This window comes from Phyllopteryx taeniolatus, chromosome 9 (assembly GCF_024500385.1).
Source record: "Phyllopteryx taeniolatus isolate TA_2022b chromosome 9, UOR_Ptae_1.2, whole genome shotgun sequence".
Lineage (NCBI taxonomy): Eukaryota > Metazoa > Chordata > Actinopteri > Syngnathiformes > Syngnathidae > Phyllopteryx > Phyllopteryx taeniolatus.
In genome coordinates this window covers 2,805,766-2,833,284 of record NC_084510.1, presented here as the reverse complement: position 1 = coordinate 2,833,284, position 27,519 = coordinate 2,805,766, and the positions used below count along the sequence as shown (strand labels likewise).

General features: G+C 44.1%; 1 protein-coding gene and 1 long non-coding RNA gene across 19 annotated transcripts in view; both read right to left on the bottom strand.

The window, feature by feature from the left end:
• Window positions 1–27,519, bottom strand: part of cadpsa (Ca2+-dependent activator protein for secretion a) — a 242,163-nt gene that overhangs the window by 190,746 nt on the left and 23,898 nt on the right. For all 18 annotated transcript variants that reach the window (XR_009790075.1, XR_009790076.1, XR_009790078.1 and 15 more), the window contains exons 2-3: window positions 9,512–9,625; window positions 7,645–7,977 (exon numbers count right to left, since the gene is read on the bottom strand). Coding sequence is in view for 14 of the 18 variants with exons in the window: in XM_061784285.1 (XP_061640269.1) it covers window positions 7,645–7,977; window positions 9,512–9,625 (447 nt within the window). In the remaining 4 variants the exon portion in view is untranslated. The remainder of the gene's footprint in view (window positions 1–7,644; window positions 7,978–9,511; window positions 9,626–27,519) is intronic.
• LOC133483291 (uncharacterized) lies at window positions 22,866–23,367 on the bottom strand. The gene is made up of 2 exons (XR_009790079.1): window positions 23,231–23,367; window positions 22,866–22,905 (listed from the first exon to the last, which is right to left on the bottom strand). It is a non-coding gene; the product is annotated as an uncharacterized LOC133483291 (long non-coding RNA).

Below are 27,519 nucleotides of genomic sequence, written 5' to 3'. Positions count from 1 at the left end.
AAATAGTACTGGTGAGCCTCACATTATTGAAGGAAGGATGAATGCGCAAATGTACCGAGACATTCTTGACAAAAATCTGCTGCCATCTACGAGGATTATGAAAATGAAAAGAGGGTGGTTTACAGCAGGATAATGATCCAAAACTTACTGCCAAGGAAACTCTCAATTGGTTTCATCCTTCCATCCATCCATTTCCTGTAACGCTTATCCTCACTCGGGTCGTGGGCGTGCTGGAGCCTATCCCAGCTATCTCCGGGTGAGAGGCGGGGTACACACAGAACTTTTCGCCAGCCAATCGCAGGCAATGCCTGTGTGGAGTTTGCATGTTCTCCCCATGCCTGCGTGGGTTTTCTCCGGGTACTCCGGTTTCCTCCCACATCCCAAAACATGCATGGTAGGTTAATTGAAGACTTTAAATCGCCCATACGTGTGAATGTGAGCGCGAATGGTTGTTTAAATGTGCCCTGTGATTGGCTGGTGACCAGTTCAGGGTCTACCCCGCCTCTCGCCCGAAGATGGCTGGGATAGGCTCCAACACGACCGCGACCCCAGTGAGAATAAGTGGTACGGAAGATGAATTAATTAATTAATTAATGTTTGAAGATAATTGTTAAAAACGTGCAAAGAACTCTGTAGTACTTAGTTGTGGCGATATAGCGTTTTTACCATTTCAGTTTTCGCGATTTTTTTAGGCGTGGCTAAAATGGCGCCCAGTGACACACTTGGGCATCCGGCATGAGTCGCCCTTGCCCCACTACATAGAGCAAGAACTTGAGCTGCTCAGTGACTAAGTTATTTGGTGATTTATCCATCCATCCATTTTCTGAGCCGCTTCTCCTCACTAGGGTCGCGGGCGTGCTGGAGCCTATCCCAGCTGTCATCGGGCCGGAGGCGGAGTACACCCTGAACTGGTTGCCAGCCAATCGCAGGGCACATAGAAACAAACAACCATTCACACTCACAGTCATGCCTACGGGCAATTTAGAGTCTCCAATTAATGCATGTTTTTGGGATGTGGGAGGAAACCGGAGTGCCCGGAGAAAACCCACGCAGGCACGGGGAGAACATGCAAACTCCACACAGGCGGGGACGGGGATTGAACCCCGCACCTCAGAACTGTGAGGCTGACGCTCTAACCAGTCGGCCACCGTGCCGCTATTTGGCGATTTACTGTATGTTAATCATGATGGTAAGCAATTGTATTTTGGTTTCATTACTTGATTGGTTACCATTGATTAAATTTTTTAGTGGCAAATATTTTGTTGTTTGTTTTTTTGGCCTTGGTTCACCCTGAATCTTTTTGTTAGATTACAGACAAAACAACTAATTGTTCATAAATATTGTTTTGCTAAGGAGATGCGGACCCTGTTTCATGTTATGTCCAAGACACCCAAAGATGGGGCACTGGCTCTACCCCTGTGTTGGTGACACACTGTTTGCAATGTAGAGACTTTCAGTGGCTGCTGACTCCTCACAACCTTAATCAATAAAGCCCATTTGATGAAAGGAAAACTACACCCATTTTGCTCTACCATCACAACATATCCGCTGTGTCTTCAATTCAATTTATCTCCTAGTACCAGTCATCATTACTGCTAATGGCACGTTGTATGCATTGAACTTGATAAAGAGCAATATTATCTTTTGAGTTCTTTACTTTGTGTAATTGGATTTATGCAAAGTCAATACTACTTACGTAACTGCACAATAGAACAGAACAGTTGCTATGCAACATATCCAATTTAGAGATGACATGTTTTATACGTTATACCAAAAAAATAAAAATAAATCCATGTATCATTGATTCTTTCAATTTTGGCTCATATCACTAATTAGAAATTGAAAAATGAGCTCCAGAACTGATTTTCATATTAATATTTAATTGGTCGGGCCATATTATAACATGGAGAATTACCGTAATTTCTCATTTATAATGCACACCCATGTATAATACGAACCCCCAAAGTTGACCTCAAAATTCTGGAAAACCCTTCTACCTATGTATAATGCATTTTTATGATTTTGCTTCTACCCATATGATCAAAACATGAAGTATTATCTGTATTTTGTTGTTTTTTTTTCAAAGAATTATTCTGAAGTTAAGCACTTTATTTGAACACGTAATCCTTTTTTAAATTTACTTGCTCTTATTTTGAAATTCACAGCCCTACTTTTATTTAGTAAATTAGAAAACATGCTCATATGTTTGATTACCCAGGCAGAATTTGTAAGATGGGTACAATTCCTTAAAGAAAACACGAAGGACCAGGCGAAACACATTTCATTTTATTTTAATGGGATTCAAATTAAATGGTCAAGCATTTCAGAAAAGCATTATCATTAAACAAAACATAACCATAAAGAAATTAATGATGGTTGTTGTTCAGTCATCAGTCATTTAAAAAAAATAAAAATAAATAAATAACTTCCGTCGGGAAGTCGAATCTAGGATTCAGGAGGAGCAGTGTGGTTTTCGTCCTGGCTGTGGAACAGTGGACCAGCTCTACACCCTCGGCAGGGTCCTCGAGGGTGCATGGGAGTTCGCCCAACCAGTCTACATGTGTTTTGTGGACTTGGAGAAGGCGTTCGACCGTGTCCCTCGGGGAGTCCTGTGGAGAGTGCTTCGGGAGTATGGGGTACCGAACCCCCTGATACGGGCTGTTCGGTCCCTGTACGACCGGAGTCAGAGTTTGGTCCGCATATCCGGCAGTAAGTCGGACTCGTTCCCGGTGAGGGTTGGACCCCGCCAAGGCTGCCCTTTGTCGCCGATTCTGTTCATAACTTTTATGGACAGAATTTCTAGGCGCAGCCGAGGCGTAGAGGGGGTCCGGTTTTGTGGCCTCAGTATTGCATCTCTGCTTTTTGCAGATGAGAATCACCCCCTCCAAATCTGAGACCATGGTCCTCAGTCGGAAAAGGGTGGCATGCCACCTCCAGGTCGGGGATGAGATCCTGCCCCAAGTGGAGGAATTCAAGTATCTTGGGGTCTTGTTCACGAGTGAGGGAAGAATGGAACGGGAGATCGACAGGCGGATCGGTGCAGCGTCTGCAGTGATGCAGACTTTGTATCGGTCCGTTGTGGTAAAGAAAGAGCTAAGCCGAAAGGCGAAGCTCTCAATTTACCGGTCGATCTTCGTTCCTACCCTCACCTATGGTCATGAGCTGTGGGTCGTGACCGAAAGAACAAGATCCCGGATACAAGCGGCCGAAATGAGTTTCCTCCGCAGGTTGTCCGGGCTCTCCCTTAGAGATAGGGTGAGAAGCTCGGTCATCCGGGAGGATCTCAGAGTAGAGCCGCTGCTCCTCCGCATTGAGAGGAGCCAGATGAGGTGGCTGGGGCATCTGATTCGGATGCCTCCCGGACGCCTCCCTGGTGAGGTGTTCCGGGCATGTCCCACCGGGAGGAGACCCCGGGGACGACCCAGGACACGCTGGAGAGACTACATCCTTCGGCTGGCCTGGGAACGCCTCGGGATCCCCCCGGAAGAGCTGGATGAAGTGGCTGGGGAGAGGGAAGTCTGGGCGTCCCTGCTGAAGCTACTGCCCCCGCGACCCGACCCGGATAAGCGGTAGAGAATGGATGGATGGATGGAAATAAATAAATATTTCACAAATTCTGCCAGGGTATGTAAACTTATGAGCACAACTGTACATATATGCAGTCATACGTACCCCTGTCATATTGGCATGAAAGTGTAGGCTACACTTGTTTTTATAACCACTAGGTGGCTGTGGCATTTTGGAATGAAAGTGTACAGCTTTTTCATAACCACTAGATGGTGGCATACATTTATAAAATGTGAAAGTTTTTTTCCATTTGCCCCTATACTTATGTATAATTTGCACTATTCCATCCATCCATCCATTTTCTGAGCCGCTTCTCTTCACTAGGGTTGCGGGCGTGCTGGAGCCTATCCCAGCTGTCATCGGGCAGGAGGCGTGGTACACCCTGAACTGGTTCCCAGCCAATCGCAGGGCACATAGGAACAAACAACCATTCGCACTCACAGTCATGCCTACGGGCAATTTAGAGTCTCCAATTCATGCATGTTTTTGGGATGTGGGAGGAAACCGGAGTGCCCGGAGAAAACACACGCAGGCACGGGTAGAACATGCAAACTCCACACAGGCGAGGCCGGGGATTGAACCCGGGTCCTCAGAACTGTGAGGCTGACGCTCTAACCAGTCGGTCACCGTGCCGCTAATTTGCACTCTTGACTTTTGACAATTTTTTGTGGGGAAAAATGCGTATTATGCACGAGAAATAACAGTACTGATAAGTATTGTTTAGCGCAAGGGTGGATATTTAACTTTCCAAAGGGGCCATGTGATAAACTAGAATGCTTGTCGAGGTTCGCACCAACATACTAACCTAAACCCATCCAATCGTTATGACCTACATTAAATGAATGTCTTTACAAAACACAGACAATTGTTTGTATTATTTTGATAAGACGATACTGGTAAAAATATGGTTTATGGTCATAATTACAAAATTAAAATGTTAAAATTATCAGCAATCATACTAACATTACATGTACATATTAACATTATATCACAAATCAACATTCACTCCAAAAAATGTCTACAGTGTTCATTAATTTTTCCAGATTTTTAGAGTGTGCTGACTTTGCTGACAGATTTTTAAAGTGTGCTCGTATTAGGCACTTCTACTATGGACGTGTAAAGAAGGAAGAGATGATTGATTTCACCTCTGTTTGACTGTCCGATCTCGTTGTTTTCAACTCATTTAAAACCACAAACAAACACCACACGTGAACTAGTAGACTTCAAAAACCAAACAACCATAACACTGTTATTTTCATTCCTATTTCAACCATTGTGCAATGATACATGAGGAACTATGTTGTCTCGGTCGGCGGTTGTAGCCCTAGAATGCCCATACAGTACGGTGAAAATAGACCGTGCAAAAGGAAAACTTTCACAAACTGGTCCTGACTGCAACAAAGGCATACCTTCCATGTCAGAGGTGATGTGTGAAGCCAATTACAAGTGTACAATCATGCTTCAAACATGTTTGTCTTTGATATAATATTGCTGATGGATCATTTGATGGATCGTGGTCGTTATCCGGATTGTGACGCTGGTGGCTAACAATTTTACATCGCTTCAGTAATGCTTTTTATCAAAATTCTGAGTCACGTAAAGATGACCAATTAAATCTTAAATTCAATCTTTGTCCTGTGGCCGAGGTTTCAATTTTGTATTTTCGATACACTGAACTAAAATATAAATGCAACACTATTTTTGCTCCCATTTTTCGTGAGCTGGACGCAAAGATTTAAAACCTTTTCTACATACACAAAAGGCCATTTCCCTAAAATGTTGTTCACAAATCTGTCTAAATCTGTGTTAGTGAGCATTTCTCCTTTGTCGAGATAATCACAGGTGTGGCATATCAAGATGCTGATTAGACAGCATGATTATTGCACAGTTGTGCCTTAGGCTGGCCACAATAAAAGGCCACTCTGAAATGGGCAGTTTTGCTTTATTGTGGGGGTCGGGGGGCAGAAAACCAGTCAGTATCTGGTGTGACCACCATTTGGCTCACGCAGTGCAATACATCTCCTTCGCATAGAGTTGATCAGGTTGTTGATTGTGTCCTGTGGAATGTTGGTCCCCTCCTCTTCAATGGCTGTGCGAAGTTGCTGTATTGGCAGGAACTGGAACACGCTGTTGTATCCGCCGATCCAGACCATCCAAAACATCCTAAATGGGTGACATGTTCGGGGAGTATGCTGGCTATGCAAGAACTGGGATGTTTTCAGCTTCCAGGAATTGTTGGGCCCCGGGGTTGGATGAGATCCATCCAGAGTTCCAAAAGGCTCTGGAGGTTGTGGGACTGTACTGGTTGACACACCTCTGCAACATCGCGTGGACATTGGGGACAGTGCCTCTGGATTGGCAGACCGGGGTGATGCTCCCCCTTTTTAAGAAGGGGGACCAGAGGGTGTGTTCCAACTAAAGGGGCATCACACTCCTCAGCCTCCCTGGTAAGGTCTATTCAGGGGTGGTGGAGAGGAGGATCCATCAGGAAGTCGAATCTCAGATTCAGGAGGAGCAGTGTGGTTTTTGACCTGGCCATGGAACAGTGCTGCTCTACAACTTCAGCAGGGTTCTGGAGGGTGCATGGGAGTTTGTCCAACCAATTTACATCTACTTTGTGGACTTGGCAAAGGAGTTTGACCATGTCCCTCGGGGAGTCCTGTGGAGGGTGCTTCAGAATTATGGGGTACCAGAGCACCTGTTACGGGCTGTTCGGTCCCTGTATGACCAATTTGGTCCACATTGCCACCAGTAAGTTGAATATGTTTCCAGTTAGAGTTGGACTACGACAAGGCTGTCCTTTGTCACCGATTGTGTTCATTACCTTCATGGACAGAATTTCTAGGCGGAGCCAAGGCGTTCAAGGCATCCGGTTTGGTGACATCAGTTTTATGTCTGCTCTTTGCAGATGATGTAGTTCTGATGGCTTCATCAAGCCGTGATCTTCAACTCTGGAGAAGTTCGCAACTGAGTGTGAAGTGGCTGGGATAAAAATCAGCACCTCCAAATCTGAGGCCATGGCCCTCAGTCAGAAAAGGGTGGAGTGCCCTCTCCGGGTTGAGAAAGATATCCTGGCCCAAGTGGAAGAGTTCAACTATCTCGGGGTCTTGTTCATGGGTGAGGGGAAAATGGAGCGGGAGCGCGACAGGCAGATTGGTGCAGCGTCTGCAGTGACGCGGACTCTGTATTGGTCTGTCGTGGTAAAGCTCTCAATTTACCAATCAATCTACGTTCCTACACTCACTTGTGTTCACGAGCAGTGGGTTGTGACTGAAATAACATGATCGCAGATACAAGTTGCATACAAGTTTTCTCCGCAGAGTAGTCCGGGCTCTCCCTTAGAGATAGGGTGAGAAGCTTGGTCATTTCGGAAGGGCACAGAGGCAAGCCGCGCTCCTCTCTATTGAGAGGAGTCAGATGAGGTGGTTCGGGCATCTGGTTAGGATGCCTAATGAACGCCTCCCTGGTGAGGTGTTCTGGTTACGTCACACCGGGAGGAGGCCCCGGGGATGACCCAGGACACGCTGGAGAGATTATGGCTCCCGCTGGCCTGGGAACCCCTCGGAATCCCCCCCCGGAAGAGCTGGACGAAGTGGCTGGGGATAGGGAAGTCTGGCCTTCCCTGCTTTAAGCTGCTGCCCCCATGACCCAACCTTGAATAAGCAGAAGAAAATGGATGGATGGATGGATGGATGGATGGATGATGGATGGATGGATGGATGGTCACAATTCAGTCATGACTCAGGAGTCGGCGGGTTTCCCCACACACAAAGATTTTTGTCGTAAATATTGAGCACGTTTAATATTTAAGATTGTCGGCCCAAACCGTTTCCTTTTATTGCAACAAATTCACTCTTAACATACCTTAGACCACAACATTATCCCAATGTACAATCTTATTAAACATAAGATTATCTGGCGGGAAGAGGGAAAATAAGACACAAACAGGCCCGATTATCTTTGTGCATGTACCAGACCTTAACCCTGAACAGGATACCTTTGAATATGTATCAGTTGATGGATCTAATTGCTATGCAAGCTGTGTATTTGCTTAATGCGTGGCGCAAGCAGACTTACCTGGCAGGCATTATATAGGAGTTGGTGCTCAAACTTCTTGATACCTAAAATCTGTTGAAACATCTCATATAGTTGGTCTTTGCTGAGGATCAGTTCGGAGGCAGCGCTGGCAGTCATTCTCTGTTGGTGTTTCCTTGGGTCCTCCTCACCACGGTAGATGGTGTCAAACTTAGCGATCCAAGAGCTGAGGACGGTCTCTTTACTCAACCCATCAATTTCTGGTAAACTGCGCACACGCTTCTCAATGTGCTTTTTAAAAACTTCTCGAGAGTCACTGGCTGAGCAGCCACCACTCTGTACCATTCGAGACACTCGGTCACTTTTCAGGAACACCTGGAGTAACAAATAGACGGGAGTATTTTTGGTTATGAATCCATTATATGGTTGGTACATACAAAAATGTATCTTGGTATATACATGATTACTGTTTTTTCAGAGCTCTGCTAGTAGTAAAAGCTAGAATATGTGTCAATATGTCTTAGATAGCTGAGGTCTAGCTGGGGAAATCCCATGCAAGCATGGGTAGAACATGCAACATTTTATTCACTACCTCAGAAATGAGGCAGACGATCACAAAAACAATAAATGAAGCATTTTGCACTGAAGCACATATTTTATTTGCAATATTATGTGATAAACTCAACATAGTGAGTTGGTAAAACTACTTATATTTACATTCATAAGGTTTAATGCCTTTTCTTTATAATGTATTCTTTTATTGTTCCATAACTCTGGTGTAGATGTCTAGCCTTGCTAAAAGCAGCAAGCCATTGTTTGTTTTATCCAAGGAAATTCCCAAGCAGGCTACAACAGCTGGCTTGGTAGCTGGTGGGAATTCCTTATAATGGAAATGTACTGAATCTGACTGAAGGGCCTTCCTTATAATCTGTTTTTATTCGAGTTGGGGTTCAGAGAGAGTGTGGGGGCTTGCAAAAGCATGAGGACAGCCAGCCATCTCCCCTTTGCTCTCCTTTCCCTCTTCTCTCTCCCTCTTCTCTGTCCCTCTCTCTTTTTGTTTATATGATGTACATAGGTCTTTGTATTTAAAAAAAAACAAAAAAACAAGATTGTTTCCTTAATTATTCTACAAAAGAGGAATTTCCAACACAATAGCCTTTGTATAGACTTAATTTTAGGGGTGGCATTTGCAGGGTTAACATAAATAATTAAACATCAAACATGTTTAATTTCTACCAGCACTTTTAGCCTGTTGTTAGCTGACCCTGCTTGAGGCTCCAGACTAAGCTCTAGCTGCTATGCGAGGGTTAAAGTCCTCACCTGCGCTTGTACTTGAGAGCTAATTCCCTCTTTCTCTCCACTGCAGGAATGAGTGCAGACAGACTCTGGTTGTGGTTTTCATCTACCTTCTTTATTTGTTTTGTGTAAGACATACATTGCACACACAGAATGAGGGGGCATTCAAACCTGTCAGTGACAGTTTCGCGCAAGCATGATCGACTTGCAGTCTGGACATGACGGGGGTGAATATTTTTTTATTCTGACTGGATCTGAGAGGGAGACACTGAAAGTGTTCAATAACGATAATAATAAAAATAAATAAAGTTGATAGATTGCTAGACAGCCAATACTGTCAAGTGAATTCTGACCCTTTGTCTCTGTCGCTGTGTCTGGCTGTTTTCCATCTTGCTATTTCTGCCTTCACCAATATCTGGCATGTCTCACTCTATTTGTGGGGACTGAAATAAGATTAGATTCAAATCTTGCTTGCATTTTGAAAACTTTACATACTCACCCTTTAAAGAGAACCAGAATATTAAAATAAGCTTGATCAAGTTCACAAAAGCCAGAGAACAACGGTAAAAACTTTCCAAATTGGTGTTGGCATCAGTTTTCTTTCGATACTCACCTCATAGTAGCTCTGGACAGCATTGATGAAGGCCTCATCGGCTACAATCTGTGTTTCGCCATTGAGGAATGCCTCAAAACGCTCTTTGACTGTCTGCAGCTGCTGCTTACTGATCTAATACAAAAAAAACATAAAAACAAAGATGAGAAGAATATTATAATATCTCACAATCAAAAAGCAGACTCCATCAATAAATATACTGATTTGAACATCACAAACGATAAGGTGGGTCTATTTGCCGTAGATATTCCACTCACTGTGTGAGAGGGATTTAATTAAATATGAACACGTTATATGTTTCACTGAGTTAGGCTTCCTAAACTGAGACGGTATTATTCTACTGAAAAATCACAGATAAGACTTGCTGCTTAGAGACTCCACACACTGGCCGATTGCCGTCCGGAGCCCTGGTAACTGTTACCATGGCCACTGCTACAGAGGAAGTAGTATGTGATTACAGCTTCCTTAATGGGGGTCAAAGTTCACAGCTCCAGACCCATCTGTCTTCCACTCTTAATCCATACATATATTGTTAAAGTGAGGTTAGGATATAAATCAGTACAGTGGTGAAAATTCACTTATGTGTTTATTGTAGTTGTTTTGACCAGTGCACACAGTGGAAGCGCATGTATGCTGGTATTTGTATATGTGTGGCGGTGGCTCAGGAGGTAGAACGTGCATTTTTCCTTGTCCTGAGTTCTCCTTCCGTGCTCCCCACCTTGTTGACCTCTTCCACCACGCCGCCAAGCCATCCTCCTGCTCACGCCCCCGCCTGCCGCACATTCCCTGTCTCGACAACCCGCCAGTACGCCTCAAGGATCCATCTCCCTATCCTCTTCAATCCTATCCTCTTCAATAAACCTTTGACCACAAACCTCTCACCCTCCACTTGCTTCTGGGTCCAGTGAAAATCGAATCGTGACAAGATAAAGCGCTATAAAATGCAGTCCATTTACCATTTAAAATATGTTAGATTATTTGTGTTTGTAGTTTCAAGACTACAAACACAACTACATAAACTGCTTAGTAGCAGACAACTGCTTAAAGAAGTTACCTTGGGTGATAATGGAGAGTGCCAGAAGCAGCCATTTTCCAAAATCACCACCATCTCTGTTGGATTTATCTTACCCAACATTATAAAAAATAGACACAAAAGGAATGAAGACGCTGGTTTCTTTTTCTCATGAGGAGGGCGTATGGGAGATTGTTCAGATTACAGCCTCTCAATACGCTCTAAACAATCTCTCCCGTCGCTCCTGTATTTATTTGAAAATAGGGAGGTTTCTAAGTTTACAAGACATAACGTACTAAGCTACAAGACACAACACACTAAGGATAGGGTTTCAAGGTGAAAACATGGGACCAACACCTGCCACGTCCCGGCCACGTCCTTCTCTCTGATGATTCCTGCTGAGTCATCTTCTTGAAGGCGAGACATCTCCCTTTCTCAAAATCGTCCATAATACTAATGCAAGCTAAGCAAATAAATGATAACTTCTACAATATATTTAACATTTCCCTCCTGTTTATCATGTATTTGCACAAATTCTCATATCATTTTACAGTCACTTCATTTGGATTTTTTAACTGTAGATTCATTTTTATGAAACAAATACATTTACACTCAGAGTAAACTTGTCATACATGAATGTTGTAGTTTAAACATCGTAATCATCTGGATCAGGAAACAAATCAGGTAAAACAACATCATCATCATCATCATCATCGTCATCATTATCAACCTCCAATAAAGGATACATCTGCTCCATACGGTTCCATGTGGGGGTAATTGCTGTGGTAATTAATCTACTGATTAAAGCCCGAATACATGGGATACAACAACATCCACACCATGTCAGAATGGCTGCAAAAACAGCAATTGATATCAATATTGGTGAAATTAGGGTTTTGTATTTACCAAAAACGTCCATCCAGCTGTCCCACAAGGAGTGTTGATTGAGGGTCCGTAGACCATCGATGGCTCTGGTCAAGCTGCCATCTGAAGCAGTATTGTTCGTTCTCCAAACATACCGCAAACACCTCTCTCTCTTGCGAGGAGCATGTCGACACCTATGCGGTCTTGGAACGTCCTTGAGCTGCTCGTGCACAGCTTCCAACCCACTCTGAGTCGAATTTCCTAATCTCTGTACATTGAAGTGGATATAGTTTATCCCATCAACATTTTATTAATCGTACACCACCAGCATATGAAGTATTCAAATCCTCCTGCAACTTGGTCAGCTAATTTGTATTGATTAGGAACCCCACGAGGAACACCTATGGCGTCGATGTATGTTTTATGTTGGATAATTTTGCCTCTGCCAGGATAAATCTCTTTTTTGTGTATGTTCTAGATTGGACAAAAACATTGGTGCCCTTTCCATTAAATCTTGAACAGGCATAGGGTATACTGATACATGCAATATCAAAGTGATAATACCGCACAATCCAGATATATCTTTAGGTAATCTATCAAACAGTCTATCATCTCCGCACCACCACCAGATGTCGCTCCGTGATACTGGCACAAAATTTGGTCCGACCTTTAAGGTTACTTTACACTGTGTGTCGTTCAGTGGTCCTAATTTTTTGCCTTTACTAATCATGTTTATACAAGTAAAATTATTCAGTGCTACTAAAGTAGAAAACATTGGTTTGTGTTTATCTGCTTTTGTTACGGGATATATAGGATCCCATGATTTACACCTCTCAGTTGGTACAGTAGCGTTAATTAATGGAATCATACAATCTTGTGATCATTGTGCAGGAACTATGCGCAACAAAGGCCTGGGACCCATGCAAACAACACAATCTTTTCTCGCTACATTTGCTGCTTGTTCCATCAATAGTAACCAATTGTTATTTTGTCCTGAAACTCCTGTGACAACAAGGAACCAATCATCAGTAGTTATGTTGTTAACCATTAAAATTTGTCCACCTTTCTTTGAAGTTTTCAATGGCATTTCTGGTTTAACACGGTTCCTATAACACAATGCTACTTGGAAGTGGGGATCTTTTCCGCCAGAATAGGCCCACAAGCTCACCATCAAACACACTGGGTGACTTGATTTGTATTTCAATATTAAACTATGGGCCGTTTTGCTTATGTTAAACTTCTTTCTATGTTCTTTTGCTATCTTTTGTGACCAACTGGACCAATCATAACCTGTTTCACCAATGAGGTGTTCCCATCCAAAGCCTATAGTTGCATACCAGTCATATCCAAATCCCCAATTCTGCCCATTCTCTTGAGCGTCATTGGTGAGAGCCGCGTATGGAATTATGATTAAAGCAGTTTGATTTTGGGGGCACAAAATATTAAACCGTTTTGCCGCGTTTGGAGGCCATGCCCACAGTTCTGGTCATCAGCTGTACTCCTTTTGATACGAGTTAATGATTAAAAATTTTTTATTATTGGGTTCGTCATATTGGTCCAGTTGGTAGGTGATTTTCTATCTAAAAAATTGGTTGTATCATTTAGGGTGGGACGTCCCATGTACCACAAAAACAAAACCAACACCATAGTTGCCAAAGTTGCTACGTAACAACTTATCGAATCTCATAACCAACGTGGGTGTGCCTTTCTGCTGAGTTCTCACTAAAAGGGTTGGTGTCTTTTTTCTTCACTGACCAGCAAGCGTTTTCAGAATCTACACATCTGCTCCCGCTCCATTATCAGACTTTTGCTCACCTTCCCTATTTGAGTACTCAGCTGAAATGACTCTTTTACAGTGTGTTAAATGAACCCACGTGTTTCTTTCTGCAATTTTTTTTAAGGCTGTAAAGTGTCAATCTATCTGTGCCACCATCCCTCCGGTTGAGACATGTGACACAGCATGGCTCAATATAGCATTCCATTTGAATAGGTTTTTTTCTTTTTTTTTTTTCTTTTTTTTTTTTTTTTCTTTTTTTTTCTGTGCTAATGTAAATTTCATTTTATAGTTTTGCACTTTGTTTTTCCCAATAATTGCGTTCTTGTTGTGGAATACTCATATTGGCTATCAGTATCGATTGTACCATCTTTATTTATCATTAGTTTGCATGCCTCGGTTAATGCTACTAATTCAGCAGCTTGTTCAGCCAATTCCTGACAATTATGCTGCGTGCCTTCATCAAGTAAGGTTATTAGTGTGGCTGGATTTAAGGTTGTGCATTGCTCAACAGTCTAATGTGGTTGTGACAGCAAGATGGCCATGCAAGATAAATGTCTTGCAGGTGATAAAAACGCCATATTCGTTTGCAATAGGAGAGCAGACACTGCATGTGGGACCTTAAGAGTTAATGGATGAAATAACACAATTGTGGAACTGCTCTCTACTGCCATCGAAGCTGCCACAACTGCTCTGACACAATGCGGTAATGCACACGTCACGCTGTCCAATTTAGACAAAAAATAAGCCCTTGGTCTTAGCTTATCACCGTATTGTTGTGGAAGTACGGAGGTCATGTAATAGCTTTTACAATCTCCATTTGAATGAATGTTTTATCATTAAATTTGGAAGGCCCAGCGCAGTAGTCGACACCAAATGTTGTTTAATGTCACAGAAGGCCTTTTCTGCCTCTGTACTCCATTGAACAGGTGATGTCATTTTAAGGTTGTCTTCATACATTAATTTTGACAATGGTGCAACAATTTCTGCATAGTTTGGAATCCATGCTCTACAATAATTTGTCAGACCTAAAAATTATTATTATATGTATCTTCGTCTGTGGTTTAGGATTTTTTAAGACTATAGCTTTCCTGTCTTCTAATATAGTTCTTCCTCCTACACTTAAATTATGGCCTAGATATTTGACTTGCCTTTTACATCATTGCAATTTATTTTTGTTAACTTTATGTCCCTCTTCTGTTAGATCATGCAGTAAGGCCAATGAATCTTTGCATGTCTCTCCATCTGTAGATGCCAGAAGACATGCGTGTTGTTATAACTTGTGAATAAATGGTTGGACTTTCACAGTAACCTTGCGGTAATCTAGTAAATGTATATTTTGTTTTCTCAAATGTGAATGCAAACCAAAATTGACTGTTATTTTCTATTGGCACAGAAAAGAATGCATTACTTATGTCCACTACTGTAAACACAGTAGCGTCTGGTCTTAATGAATTTAAAAATGTGTGTGGATCTGGTACGCATGCTGCTCTCTGTATTACTGCAGTATTTACTGCCTGTAAGTCTCCAACCCACTGAAGGTGGGGCCTTTTTTACAGGGAAAAATGGGTGTGTTACATGGTGATTCTGGACACTCCACTATAACTCCTGCCTTAATTAGTGCTTCAATTACCGGTTTGATTCCTTCATGTGCATCTGGTTTTAATGGATATTGACGAATCCCTGGTCTATATTCTGTTTTGGGTCTAATTTGTACTGGTAAAGCCCCTTTAATAAGGCCTACATCAAATGGTCCTGTGGACCATAATTTTTTTGGAACTTTTTTTTTTAAATATTTCTTCATCAATTTCAGTGAGGATCATTTGGTCTAATCAAACAGGTTGCATGTGTTTCCCTTCATCACCCTGTATTGTCCAAAACATCGCCTTCCTAATTAGACCAGTTGACGCACTGTATTCCAGTTTGTTTTTTATTTGCTGCCAATCATCTGTCTCCTGTCCTTGTTTTACTAATGTTCCCATATGTTTCCACTGTGACTCATAATCTTTGCACAATGAAATATGTGGGACACTTGTATTTTTATACAGTTCCTTTAATTTGTCTGGTAAAATAATTCCTGCCGCGACTTTTGCTTCATTGTCTGAATACAGATAATCTACAGTAATTTTATCAGGTGTCGCATGTCGTAACTTTTTTTCATATCCTGGTTACACAAGAGGATTTGTTTAGTTGGGAAGCAGGCTGGTTTAGTCATGCGGTAGTTTGTCCGTATTCTCTATTATTTTGTATAATTTGATTCCTGCAACGCGGCTATTTTTGTGTGTGTATTTAACCAACCATTAAAGCCGTGTTCAGTTATCCCTGTCTCTAAATATAAAATTTTATCAGGATCCTGGTTTTTTTTTCTTTTAAATTTAATTTAATGAACTTCCAACCTTTACACTGCAGTGTATCCCTGTTTTTTATTTTACTACTTCCTTTCCCCATTTGAAAGAATTTGGTTCAGTGTAATACTACCTAGGGTAGTCTAGAACACTGTTTCTTTTCAGTAGGACGGTGATTCAAATTTACTTTCTGTAGTAATTCTCACTTCAACTCTTTCGAGTGGAGAATTCTTGCCTTTGCATCCACAAAAGACCACTGTTTACTTTCCCACTGTTTTGGTATGGAATGAAAAACCTAGTGGTTTCCCATTTCCCATTTAGACTCTCATTCAAACAGTTTTCATTCACACTGGCTCGTCAGAGGACTCCGCCGTCCTATACGGAATTTAACTACGTCTGTCAACAGCTCGTTAGAGGACTCCGCCGTCCTATACGGAATTTAACTACGACGCCACGAAACTTTCCTAGTTTCTTTATTTTACCCGCCATTGACTAGTATTCACAGGGTTTATTAAACACGGAATTTAAGTACGTGCAGGACTCCGCCGTCCTCGCGGAATTTGTCGGACTCCGCCGTCCTTTTTCCTAAAAAAAATTTAAAATTTAACTCACCAAAATCGTCTTCAATCCTGTGGATTGTCGTCAACCTTCAGATCCCAGTTGAGGAGAACGAAGACCAGTCCCGTAAAGGGTCTTACTTGCCGTGGCCACGGTCTCTTAACTGGAAGTCGGCTCCACAACTGGAATCCTCGGGTGTGTTGACATCCGGCTCGAAGGACCAATTTAATGTTGGATTTATCTTACCCAACATTATAAAAAATAGACACAAAAGGAATGAAGACGCTGGTTTCTTTTTCTCATGAGGAGGGCGAATGGGAGATTGTTCAGATTACAGCCTCTCAATACGCTCTAAACAATCTCTCCCGTCGCTCCTGTATTTATTTGAAAATAGGGAGGTTTCTAAGTTTACAAGACATAACGTACTAAGCTACAAGACACAACACACTAAGGATAGGGTTTCAAGGTGAAAACATGGGACCAACACCTGCCACGTCCCGGCCACGTCCTTCTCTCTGATGATTCCTGCTGAGTCATCTTCTTGAAGGCGAGACATCTCCCTTTCTCAAAATCGTCCATAATACTAATGCAAGCTAAGCAAATAAATGATAACTTCTACAATATATTTAACAATCTCCATGTAAAACATAGAGTGAGAGCGTTTATGGCATGTGATATTTTCTGTTTTCTTTTATTGTTTTTTTTATTTGAGTCGTATCACTCATACACACAGAATCTAATACAACCCCAATTCCAATGAAGTTGGGACATTGTGTTAAACATAAATAAAAACAGAATACAATGATTTGCAAATCATGTTCGACCTATATTTAATTGACTACACTACAAAGACAAGATATTTAATGTTCAAACTGATAAACTTTATTGTTTTTAGCAAATAATCATTAACTTAGAATGAACACGTTCCAAAAAAGCTGAGACAGGTGGCAAAAAAGACTGAGAAAGTTGAGGAATGCTCATCAAACACCTGTTTGGAACATCCCACAGGTGAACAGGCTAATTGGGAACAGGTGGGTGCCATGATTGGGTATCAAAGGAGTTTCTCTGAATCGCTCAGTCCTTCACAAGCAAAGATGGGGCGAGGTTCACCTCTTTGTGAACATGTGCGTGAGAAAATAGTCGAACAGTTTAAGGACAATGTTCCTCAACGTACAATTGCAAGGAACTTAGGGATTTCATCATCTACGGTCCTTAATATCATCAAAAGTTCAGAGAATGTGGAGAAATCACTGCATGTAAGCGGCAAGGCCGAAAACCAACATTGAACGCCCATAACCTTCGATCCCTCAGGCGGCACTGCATCAAAAACCGACATCAATGTGTAAAGGATATCACCATATGGGCTCAGGAACACTTCAGAAAACCAATGTCAGTAAATACAGTTCGGCGCTACATCCGTAAGTGCAACTTGAAACTCTACTATGCAAAGCAAAAGCCATTTATCAACAACACCCAGAAACGCTGCCGGCTTCTCTGGGCCCGAGCTCATCTAAGATGGACTGATGTAAAGTGGAAAAGTGTTCTGTGGTCCGATGAGTCCAGATTTAAAATTCTTTTTGGAAATTGTTGACTTTGTGTACTCCGGGCCAAAGAGGGGAAGAACCATCCGGACTGTTATGGACGCAAAGTTCAAAAGCCAGCATCTGTGATGGTATGGGGCTGTGTTAGTGCCAATGGCATGGGTAACTTACACATCTGTCAAGGCACCATTAATGCTGAAAGGTACATACAGGTTTTGGAGAAACATATGCTGCCATCCAAGCAACGTCTTTTTCATGGACGCCCCTGCTTATTTCAGCAAGACAATGCCAAACCACATTCTGCACGTGTTACAACAGCGTGGCTTCGTAGTAAAAGTGTGGGTACTAGACTGGCCTGCCTGCAGTCCAGACCTGTCTCCCATAGAAAATGTGTGGCGCATTACGAAGCGTAAAATATGACAATGGAAACCCCGGACTGTTGAACAGCTGAAGCTATACATCAAGCAAGAATGGGAAAGAATTACACCTACAAAGCTTCAACAATTAGTGCCCTCAGTTCCCAAACGTTTATTGAATGTTGTTAAAAGAAAAGGTGATGTAACACAGTGGTAAACATGACCCTGTCCCAGCTTTTTTGGAACATGTTGCAGCCATAAAATTCCAAGTTAATAATTATTTGCTAAAAACAATAAAGTTTATCAATTTGAACATCAAATATCTTGTCTTTGTAGTGTATTCAATTAAATATAGGTCGAACATGATTTGCAAATCATTATATTCAGTTTTTATTTATGTTTAACACAATATCCCAACTTCATTACAATTGGGGTTGTGTATATATATATATATATATATATATATATATATATATATATATATAAACAGATTTTTATACTGTGAATCTTATTTCATCGAACAATGATTCATTCATTTTGATTAAATACATTGAAAAGGGGAACAGCAGCTTTCTATGACACTCTGCTGCACACACACAGGCTTGGCTTATAGTGCATTTCACACTCATACTGTGATCAGCATCACATACAGTGTACTACCTCTTTATTGTTGCATAGAGTATGGTGTTTAAGAATTTGATTTGATAGACCTCAGTGATCTCAAAAACATTAAATGAAGCATTTTGCACTGAAGCACATACACTATGGTATTTGAAATATTATGTGATAAACTCAACATAGCAGGGTTAAGGCCTTTTCACACAGCACTTGCTAAGTGTGAAATGCCCTGGCGTCAAAGCGCAACATCGATGGCAACGGGGGTGCGGCCATCCCATATTTGGAAGTGCTGACAGAGCAGCCAACCAGAAAAACTAAACAGAATTTTTTGCCACTGAAGAAGTAGACCGCACCTCGGCAAGATGTCGCTGTCTTTTTCACACACAAAAAAAGTCCTGGCGCTGCTCATTTTAAGGAGCAGGAGGAAGAGGAGACGAGCTGCAGAAATAAAGTGTATGGGTTCATCCCATTGTAATAGCTTGTCGGAACCTGGGAGAGTTCAGGTTTGTTCGTGAGCTACAATTTTACCAAGACCGCTTTGAGGTATATTTCAGGCGAAGCAGAGATTTCGGGACAAGAGAAACTGCATATATTAGAGCGTCCTCCATTTTCCCCTTGCCGTTTGTAGTACAAGTCCGCCAAAATAGCTGTCAGAAATCACTCTACAATTGGAGGAGCTTCTTGACGTCACCACGTCAACAATCGAAAATAGAAAATGTTTCTATCCGATGGCGTGACGCTGAGTCCTCTTTATACTCGCAACCACGTAAATCTTTTTATAAGATTTCTATTTCTGAACGTGCGTCGTAAAACTGTTATGAATTTTGTCGAAGTGTGCGTGGGGTGATATTCGGTTGTGAGGTGAACAGTGACTCATCATGCTGCCTTCAAAGAGGCTAACAAAAGAGGTTGAAAAAGTGCAATGTACAGTGCCGTGAAAAAGTACTGACCCCCTTCTCAAATTCTTAAATTTTAGCATAGTTTCCACACTTTAATGTTTAAGATCATAAAACAGATGTAAATATTAGACAAATATAACCCAAGTAAACTTAAAAGGCTGTTTTTAAAGGGTGATTTCATTTATTAAGGAAAAAACACTTCAAAGTTACCTGCCCCTGTGTGAAAAAGTAATTAACCGCCTGGATGAATATCGGACAATGTCACATCCTATATCAGTTTCTGTGGAGATGTGTGTCTACCAACAAAGACATTTCGCATTTTCATTAACAACAAGCCGTGGTTCACTGCCAAACTTCAGCAACTTCGCCACACTAAAGAGGACCCCTATCGAAGCGGACTGTGTACAGTGGACAATCGCGCTAGAAACCATCTGACAAAAGCAATTAACGTCGCAAAGACAATTTATGCAGCGAAGCTGTAAAAACAGTTTACTGCTAACAATCAGTGAGTCTGGGGAGAATTAAAATCGCTAACCAACTAACAGCAATGAGCTGACGACTTGAACACCTTCGACTGCTGATTTTTAAAGGATACTTTCACCGCACCACCCACCACCATTGCACCTCTGACTTCTGCATTGACCATCCATCAACAGGATGTGAGATCTATCTTCAAACTACAATAGATCAACAAAGCGGCAGGGCAAAACCTTGTGTCTCCATCCTGCCTCAAAATCTGCACAGACCAGTCTTCATACAGTTCTTCAATAGTTCTCTGCAACTGTTTGAAATACCATCCTGTTTCAAACGCTTCACCATCATCGCAGTCCCTAAGAAACCTGCAATCTTGGGTCTGAATGACTAAAGCCCTGTCGCCCTGACATCTGTGGTCATGAACACTTTTGAACGCCTCGTGCTGGACCACCTCAATTGTCATGAACGGAACAGAGGATAGGACCCAAAAATGCACGACTCCAAAACAAATTGACAGTTTCCAAAAAGAGAGGTTTAATAAACGGGCATAGGTCGGTACACAGGCAGGCAATCCAAAAGAGGCAACAGTATCCAAAAACATGAGGCAAAGAGACAAGGTCGATAATCGGAACAGGGTCAGGTCTTACTGTGAATCTATGACGTGGAAACAAGGACAGGTGATGAAGATGCTCACATGAGCAGGTGTGTGTGAAACAGGGGGGAAGACAAAACCCGGAACACACACACGACAGTACCCCCCCCCTTAACGGCCGGCCCCAGACGGCCCTGGGGCCCCTGGATGCGCAACGTGGAAGTCCCGAATGAGCGAATCATCCACGATAAACGCAGACGGTACCCAGGAACGCTCCTCAGGCCCATAGCCCTCCCAGTCCACCAGATATTGAAACCCCCTGCCCCTCCGACGAGATGACAACAGCCGCTTCACAGAGAAGACAGGGCCCCCATCCACAAACCGGGGGGGAGGAGGGGGCCTGGAAGGCGGGACCAGAGGGGACTCCCGGGCTGGCTTGAGTAGGCTGACGTGAAAAGTAGGGTGGACCCGCATAGACCTTGGGAGCCTCAGCTTCACGGTGACAGGGTTGATTATTTTTGTGATGGGGAAGGGCCCAACGAACCTGGGAGCGAGCTTCTTGGACTCCACCCGGAGTGGAATATGTTTGGTCGAAAGCCAAACTCGCTGACCCACTTTGTAGTTCGGGGCCGGTGTCCTCCGACGGTCAGCAGCGGCTTTGTAGGACCGTCCCTGGCGCAGCAGCATCTGGCGGGCTCGCTCCCAGGTCCTCCTGCAGCGTCTCACCAAGGTTAATGCCGCTGGAACTGTGGATTCTGGGGCTATGGCAGGAAACAGAGATGGTTGGTAACCATGCACAACGTGAAAAGGCGATAGACCAGTGGATGCAGAGGGGAGGGAATTGTGGGAGAATTCGACCCAAACCAGTTTCTGAGACCAGGATCGCGGCTCCTGTGAAGCGAGACATCGGAGCCCCGTCTCCAGGTCCTGGTTCAGCCTCTCGGTTTGGCCGTTGGTTTCAGGATGAAACCCGGATGACAGACTGACGGTAGCACCTATGAGTTTACAAAACTCCTTCCAAAATTGCGAAATGAATTGGGGACCCCTATCAGACACCACATTCTTGGGGAAACCATGGAACTTAAAAACCTGATTAATCATTAGCTCGGCAGTGTCTTTAGCTGAGGGGAGTTTTGGAAGTGCAATGAAGTGCGCCATCTTAGAGAACCTGTCAACAACTGTAAGAATGGTGGTATTGCCTTTAGAGGCCGGTAATCCTGTAACAAAGTCTACGGAAATGTCTGACCAAGGACGTTGTGGTATTGGCAGGGGTCGCAACTCCCCAGAAGGACGTTGATGAGAGGCCTTGTTAGCAGCACATACCTGGCAAGCATTGACGTAATCGCTAACATCCCTCCTAACATTAGGCCACCAAAAGCGCTGTTCGACCACCGATAGCGTCTTGGCAATGCCTGGGTGACATACCGTTCGGTTCGTGTGAGCCCAGTGGATGACTTTTCCCCTTAAGGTCGGAACCACATAAAGCCTGTTCTCGGGGCAATCTTCAGGGCTAGGAGTGTCTTTCAGAGCCCCTTCAACCGCAGTCTCAATGTCCCAAACAAAAGCGGAGATGAAGCATGACTTAGGCAAAATAGTCTTAGGGTCGGACAAAGAACTCTCCTCGGAGAAAATGCGTGACAAAGCATCTGGCTTACCATTTTTAGAACCCGGTTGGTATGATAACGTAAAATTAAATCTAGAGAAGAAAAGAGCCCATCTAGCCTGCCTCGCATTTAATCTTTTGGCAGTTTTAATATATTCAAGGTTCTTGTGATCTGTCCATACTAAAAACGGAGTATGTGCCCCCTCTAGCCAGTGCCTCCACTCCATCAAAGCCACCTTGACTGCCAACAGTTCACGGTCGCCAATGTCATAATTTTTTTCAGCTGGGGTCAATTTTTTGGAAAGAAACGCACAAGGATGTAACTTCTCATCCTTGAGAGACTTCTGGGAGAGCACTGCTCCTATTCCGGCATCAGACGCATCGACTTCTACCACAAACTGCTGTTTGAGATCTGGCAAAGTAAGGATGGGAGCGGAGGTAAAGCTCGACTTAAGTCTTTGAAAAGCTGCATGACAAAGCGGGTTCCATACAAAAGGTTTGTGTGGCGAGGTAAGATCATGCAAAGGAGAGGCTATAGAACTGAAATTCCTGATGAATTTCCTGTAGAAGTTTGCGAACCCCAAGAACCTTTGTACATCTTTGCGTGACGTGGGAGTAGGCCAATTAATAACGGCATCGACTTTGCAAGGGTCCATCTTGACTTCACCTTGAGCCAGGACGAAACCCAGAAAAGAAACGGACGCCTGGTGGAACTCACATTTCTCAGCCTTGACATAGAGTTGATTCTGCAGTAACTGCTGCAAAACAGAGCGGACATGAATAATGTGAGTCTCCTCATCCGGGGAGAATATCAGAATATCATCTAAATAAACAAAAACATAAACATTCAACATGTCGCGCAGGACATCATTGACAAGGTTCTGGAAAACAGCTGGAGCGTTAGTAAGCCCAAAAGGCATTACCAAATATTCATAATGTCCCGTTGGTGTGTTAAATGCTGTTTTCCATTCATCCCCCTCCCTTATCCTGACTAGATGATATGCATTTCTTAAGTCCAGTTTTGTGAAAATCTTGGCTCCCTCCAGGAACTCAAAGGCGGTGGAGATGAGAGGAAGAGGGTACCTGTTTTTTACCGTGATCTCATTGAGACCCCGGTAATCGATACAGGGTCGCAGGGTCTTGTCTTTCTTGTCCACGAAGAAAAATCCTGCTCCCGCAGGGGATGAAGATGGGCGAATGATCCCAGCTGCCAGTGATTCTTCTACGTATTCCTTCATGGCCTTGTGTTCCGGCCCTGAAAGAGAGAACAACCTCCCTCGTGGGGGTGTGGTTCCAGGCAGCAAGTCAATAGCACAGTCATAAGGTCTGTGGGGTGGAAGGGATTTGGCCTTGGACTTGGAAAAAACATCTTTAATATCCTGATAACAGGTGGGCACCTGAGATAAATCAGGAGAGCATAGTGTCACTTTAGGAAGAACCCGTGTAGGGTCTTCCTTAATGAAATTCAGACTCACCTCTCCCGTGCCCTGGCTACTTTGACGTGACAGTTTCTCACGGAATGACCCAACTGACCGCAGTAGAAGCACCGCCCTTCCCTCAGCCGGCGTTGACGTTCCTCAGAGGAGAGACGGAACCTGCCCCGTTGCATGGGCTCATCCGTGGTGACGCTAGCCAGTGGATTGAGACTGGCAGCAGGGAATCTGCCTTGGTTTGGCTTGTCACCGAGGCTCGTCCTCCAAGTGCGCGGTGAAGCATCCTTCCGCCGATCTCCTTCCAGCTCGCGATCCAAAAGCCTTCTGTCGATCTTGAGGGCGAGAGCGATGAGAGTGTCCAAGTCGGGTGGCAGGTCTAGCGGGACTAAATGATCCTTGACGGCGGGGGATAGTCCTTGAAAAAAGGCATCAAGTAGCGCCCGATTATTCCAATGAGTCTCAGCGGCTAGAATGCGAAACTCAATCGCGTAATCTGACACCCTGCGCTTGCCTTGTTGTAAGGTGACAAGGGAGCGAGCTGCCTCACGATCAGGAGTGGAACATTGAAAAATTTGCTCCATAGTCTTGACGAAAAAAGCCCATGAATGACACGCGGCGGAATTGCGGCTCCATTCAGCAGTAGCCCACGCCTCCGCACGACCAGTCAGGTGGGAAATGACGAATGCGATCTTTGCCCGCTCGGTGGGGAAGGCGTCTCCCTGCAGTTCAAAGTGGAGTTCGCACTGCGTGATGAACGGCTTAATGTTCCCAGATTCTCCAGAGAACCTCTCCGGTCGAGAGAGCTGTGGGCAGACAGCAGCGGAGGTGGCAGGTGGCTGCATGGTGACTACTTCACATGGAAGTACCGTGGCGGTACTGGGTGTGGTGCCAACTGGTTCCTTCTCTTGAAAAAATTTCATAAGAAGTTCAAACTGCGAGGCCACCTGTCTCATCATATTGTCCTGATAACTTGACAGTCCCTCTAGATGAAGGTGGAGGGCGGCAATCTGCTCATCCTGCTTCGCGAGGCGTTGACCCTGCGCTTGAAGGGCTTTGCGCACCGGGTCTGAGTCTGCTGGGTCCATGTTCTGGCCAGTTCGTTCTGTCATGAACGGAACAGAGGATAGGACCCAAAAATGCACGACTCCAAAACAAATTGACAGTTTCCAAAAAGAGAGGTTTAATAGACGGGCATAGGTCGGTACACAGGCAGGCAATCCAAAAGAGGCAACAGTATCCAAAAACATGAGGCAAAGAGACAAGGTCGATAATCGGAACAGGGTCAGGTCTTACTGTGAATCTATGACGTGGAAACAAGGAATGCTGGAACGCGACGACAAGGTACAACGAACTGGCAACGAGAGGAAATGCGACACGAGGTTATATACAAGGGGTAATTAGGGTGAACGAGGCACAGGTGATGAAGATGCTCACATGAGCAGGTGTGTGTGAAACAGGGGGGAAGACAAAACCCGGAACACACACACGACATCAATAGCATCACAGGACCTCTGCTCGACCCCCTGCAGTTTGTCTACCGAGCAAACAGATATGTGCAGTCAACACACTGCACTTCATCCGAGAACACCTTGACGGCGCATGTACCTACACAAGGATCCTGTTCGTGAACTTCAGCTCTGCGCTCAACACCCTCATTCCCAAACTCCTCTCCTCCAACCTTCTCCAGCTCAGCGTCTCGCCTGCCATCTGCCGGTGGATTCACAGCTTCCTGACGGGCAGTTCACAGCAGGTAAAGATGGGGGACACCACCTCATCCACACGCACCATCACCACCGGGATGCGCCAAGGATGTGTCCTCTCTCTGCTGCTCTTCTCTCTCCACACAAACAACTGCACTTCAACGCACCCAGCTGTCAAACTCCTGAAGTTTGCGGAAGACACAGTCATCGGCCTCATCAAAGATGGTGATGAGTCTGCATATTGACAGGAAGTGTGGCTGACACAACCTGGAGCTGAACACGCTCAAGACTGTAGAGATGATCGTGGACTTCAGAAGCATCCTTCACCACAGGTGCCCCTCACGCTGTCCAACTGGCCTGTGTCAACCATCAAGACCTTCAAGTTCCATCCATCCATCCATTTTCTGAGCCGCTTCTCCTCACTAGGGTCGCGGGCGTGCTGGAGCCTATCCCAGCTGTCATCGGGCAGGAGGCGGGGTACACCCTGAACTGGTTGCCAGCCAATCGCAGGGCACATAGGAACAAACAACCATTCGCACTCACAGTCATGCCTACGGGCAATTTAGAGTCTCCAATTCATGCATGTTTTTGGGATGTGGGAGGAAACCGGAGTACCCGGAGAAAACCCACCCAGGCACGGGGAGAACATGCAAACTCCACACAGGCGGGGCCGGGGATTGAACCCGGGTCCTCAGAACTGTGAGGCTGACGCTCTAACCAGTCGGCCACCGTGCCGCCACCTTCAAGTTCCTTGGAATTACAATCTCTCAGGACCTGAAGTGGGAGACCAATATCAACTCCATCCTCAAAAAGGCCCAGCAGAGGATGTACTTCCTGCGGCTTCTGAGGAAGAACGGCCTGCCACAGGAGCAGTTCTACACAGCAGTCATCGAATCAGTCCTGTCTTATTCCATCACAGTCTGGTTTGGGGTTGCCACAAAAAAGGACAAAAATTGTCGGTACCCCAATACCCACCCTTGAGGACGTGCACGCTGCGAGAACTAAGGCAAGAGCATGCAAAATTCTCTTGAACCCTCCACATTCTGGTCACCACCTCTTCCAGCTCCTTCCCAAGGTAGGCGTTATCTATCAATGCAAACTAAAACAAGCAAACATTTTCCGTTAAAGTGCTCGTGGACGCTGCATCATTTGCACAACTGTATCAGCATTACCACATTACCAGTAACCTTTCATTTCTCAGTGATTCTCTGTGTTTTAATGTATTTATGTCTTATTTATTTATGTCTCAGTATTTTTTGTCAAAATGGCTGTCTATTGTCGTACGAGAGCGGCTCCAACTACCGGAGACAAATTCCTTGTGTGTTTTTGACATACTTGGCAAATAAAGATGATTCTAATTCTTGTTAAATCATGAATTATTCTTGGTTAATTTTCACTGATCACACCCAAGCCTGATTACCTCCAGACCTGTTCAATTAAGGAATCACCTAAACAGAATCTGTCCCGACAAAATCAAGTCGGACAAAAGATCTAAAACAGTGGCATCAAAATGACACGATCCATAGGAATTCCAGAACAGTCGAGAAATAAGGTCAATGACATCTATCAGTCTGGAAAGTGTTACAAAAGCCATTTTTAAAGCTTTAAGTTCCAGCCACTATCCTAAAAAATGGAACAGTGGTGAAAAAAATTTAACAGTTTAATTTAACTTTTCCAGGAGTGGCCGGCCTACAAAGATTACCCCAAGAGAACAGCAATGACTCATCCAGGAGGCCACAAAGGAACTCAGGACAACTTCTAAAGCGCTGCAAGCCTCCCTTGCTTCAGTTAAGGTCAGTGTTCATGATACAACAATAAGGAACAGACTGGACAAAAATGGCATCCATGGCAGAGTTCCAAGGCGAAATCCGCCGCTGCTGACCAAAAAGAATAAAAAGGCTCATCTTCCATCCATCCATTTTCTGAGCCGCTTCTCCTCACTTGGGTCGCGGGAGTGCTGGAGCCTATCCCAGCTATCATCGGGCAGGAGGCGGGGTACACCCTGAACTGGTTGCCAGGCAATTGCAGGGCACATACAAACAAACAACCATTCACACTCACATTCACACCTACGGGCAATTTAGAGTCATCCATTAACCGAGCATGCATGTTTTTGGGATGTGGGAGGAAACCGGAGTGCCCGGAGAAAACCCACGCAGGCATGGGGAGAACATTCAACTCCACACAGGCAGGGCTGGGGATTGAACCCCAGTAAGGCTTATCTTACTTTTGAAAAAAT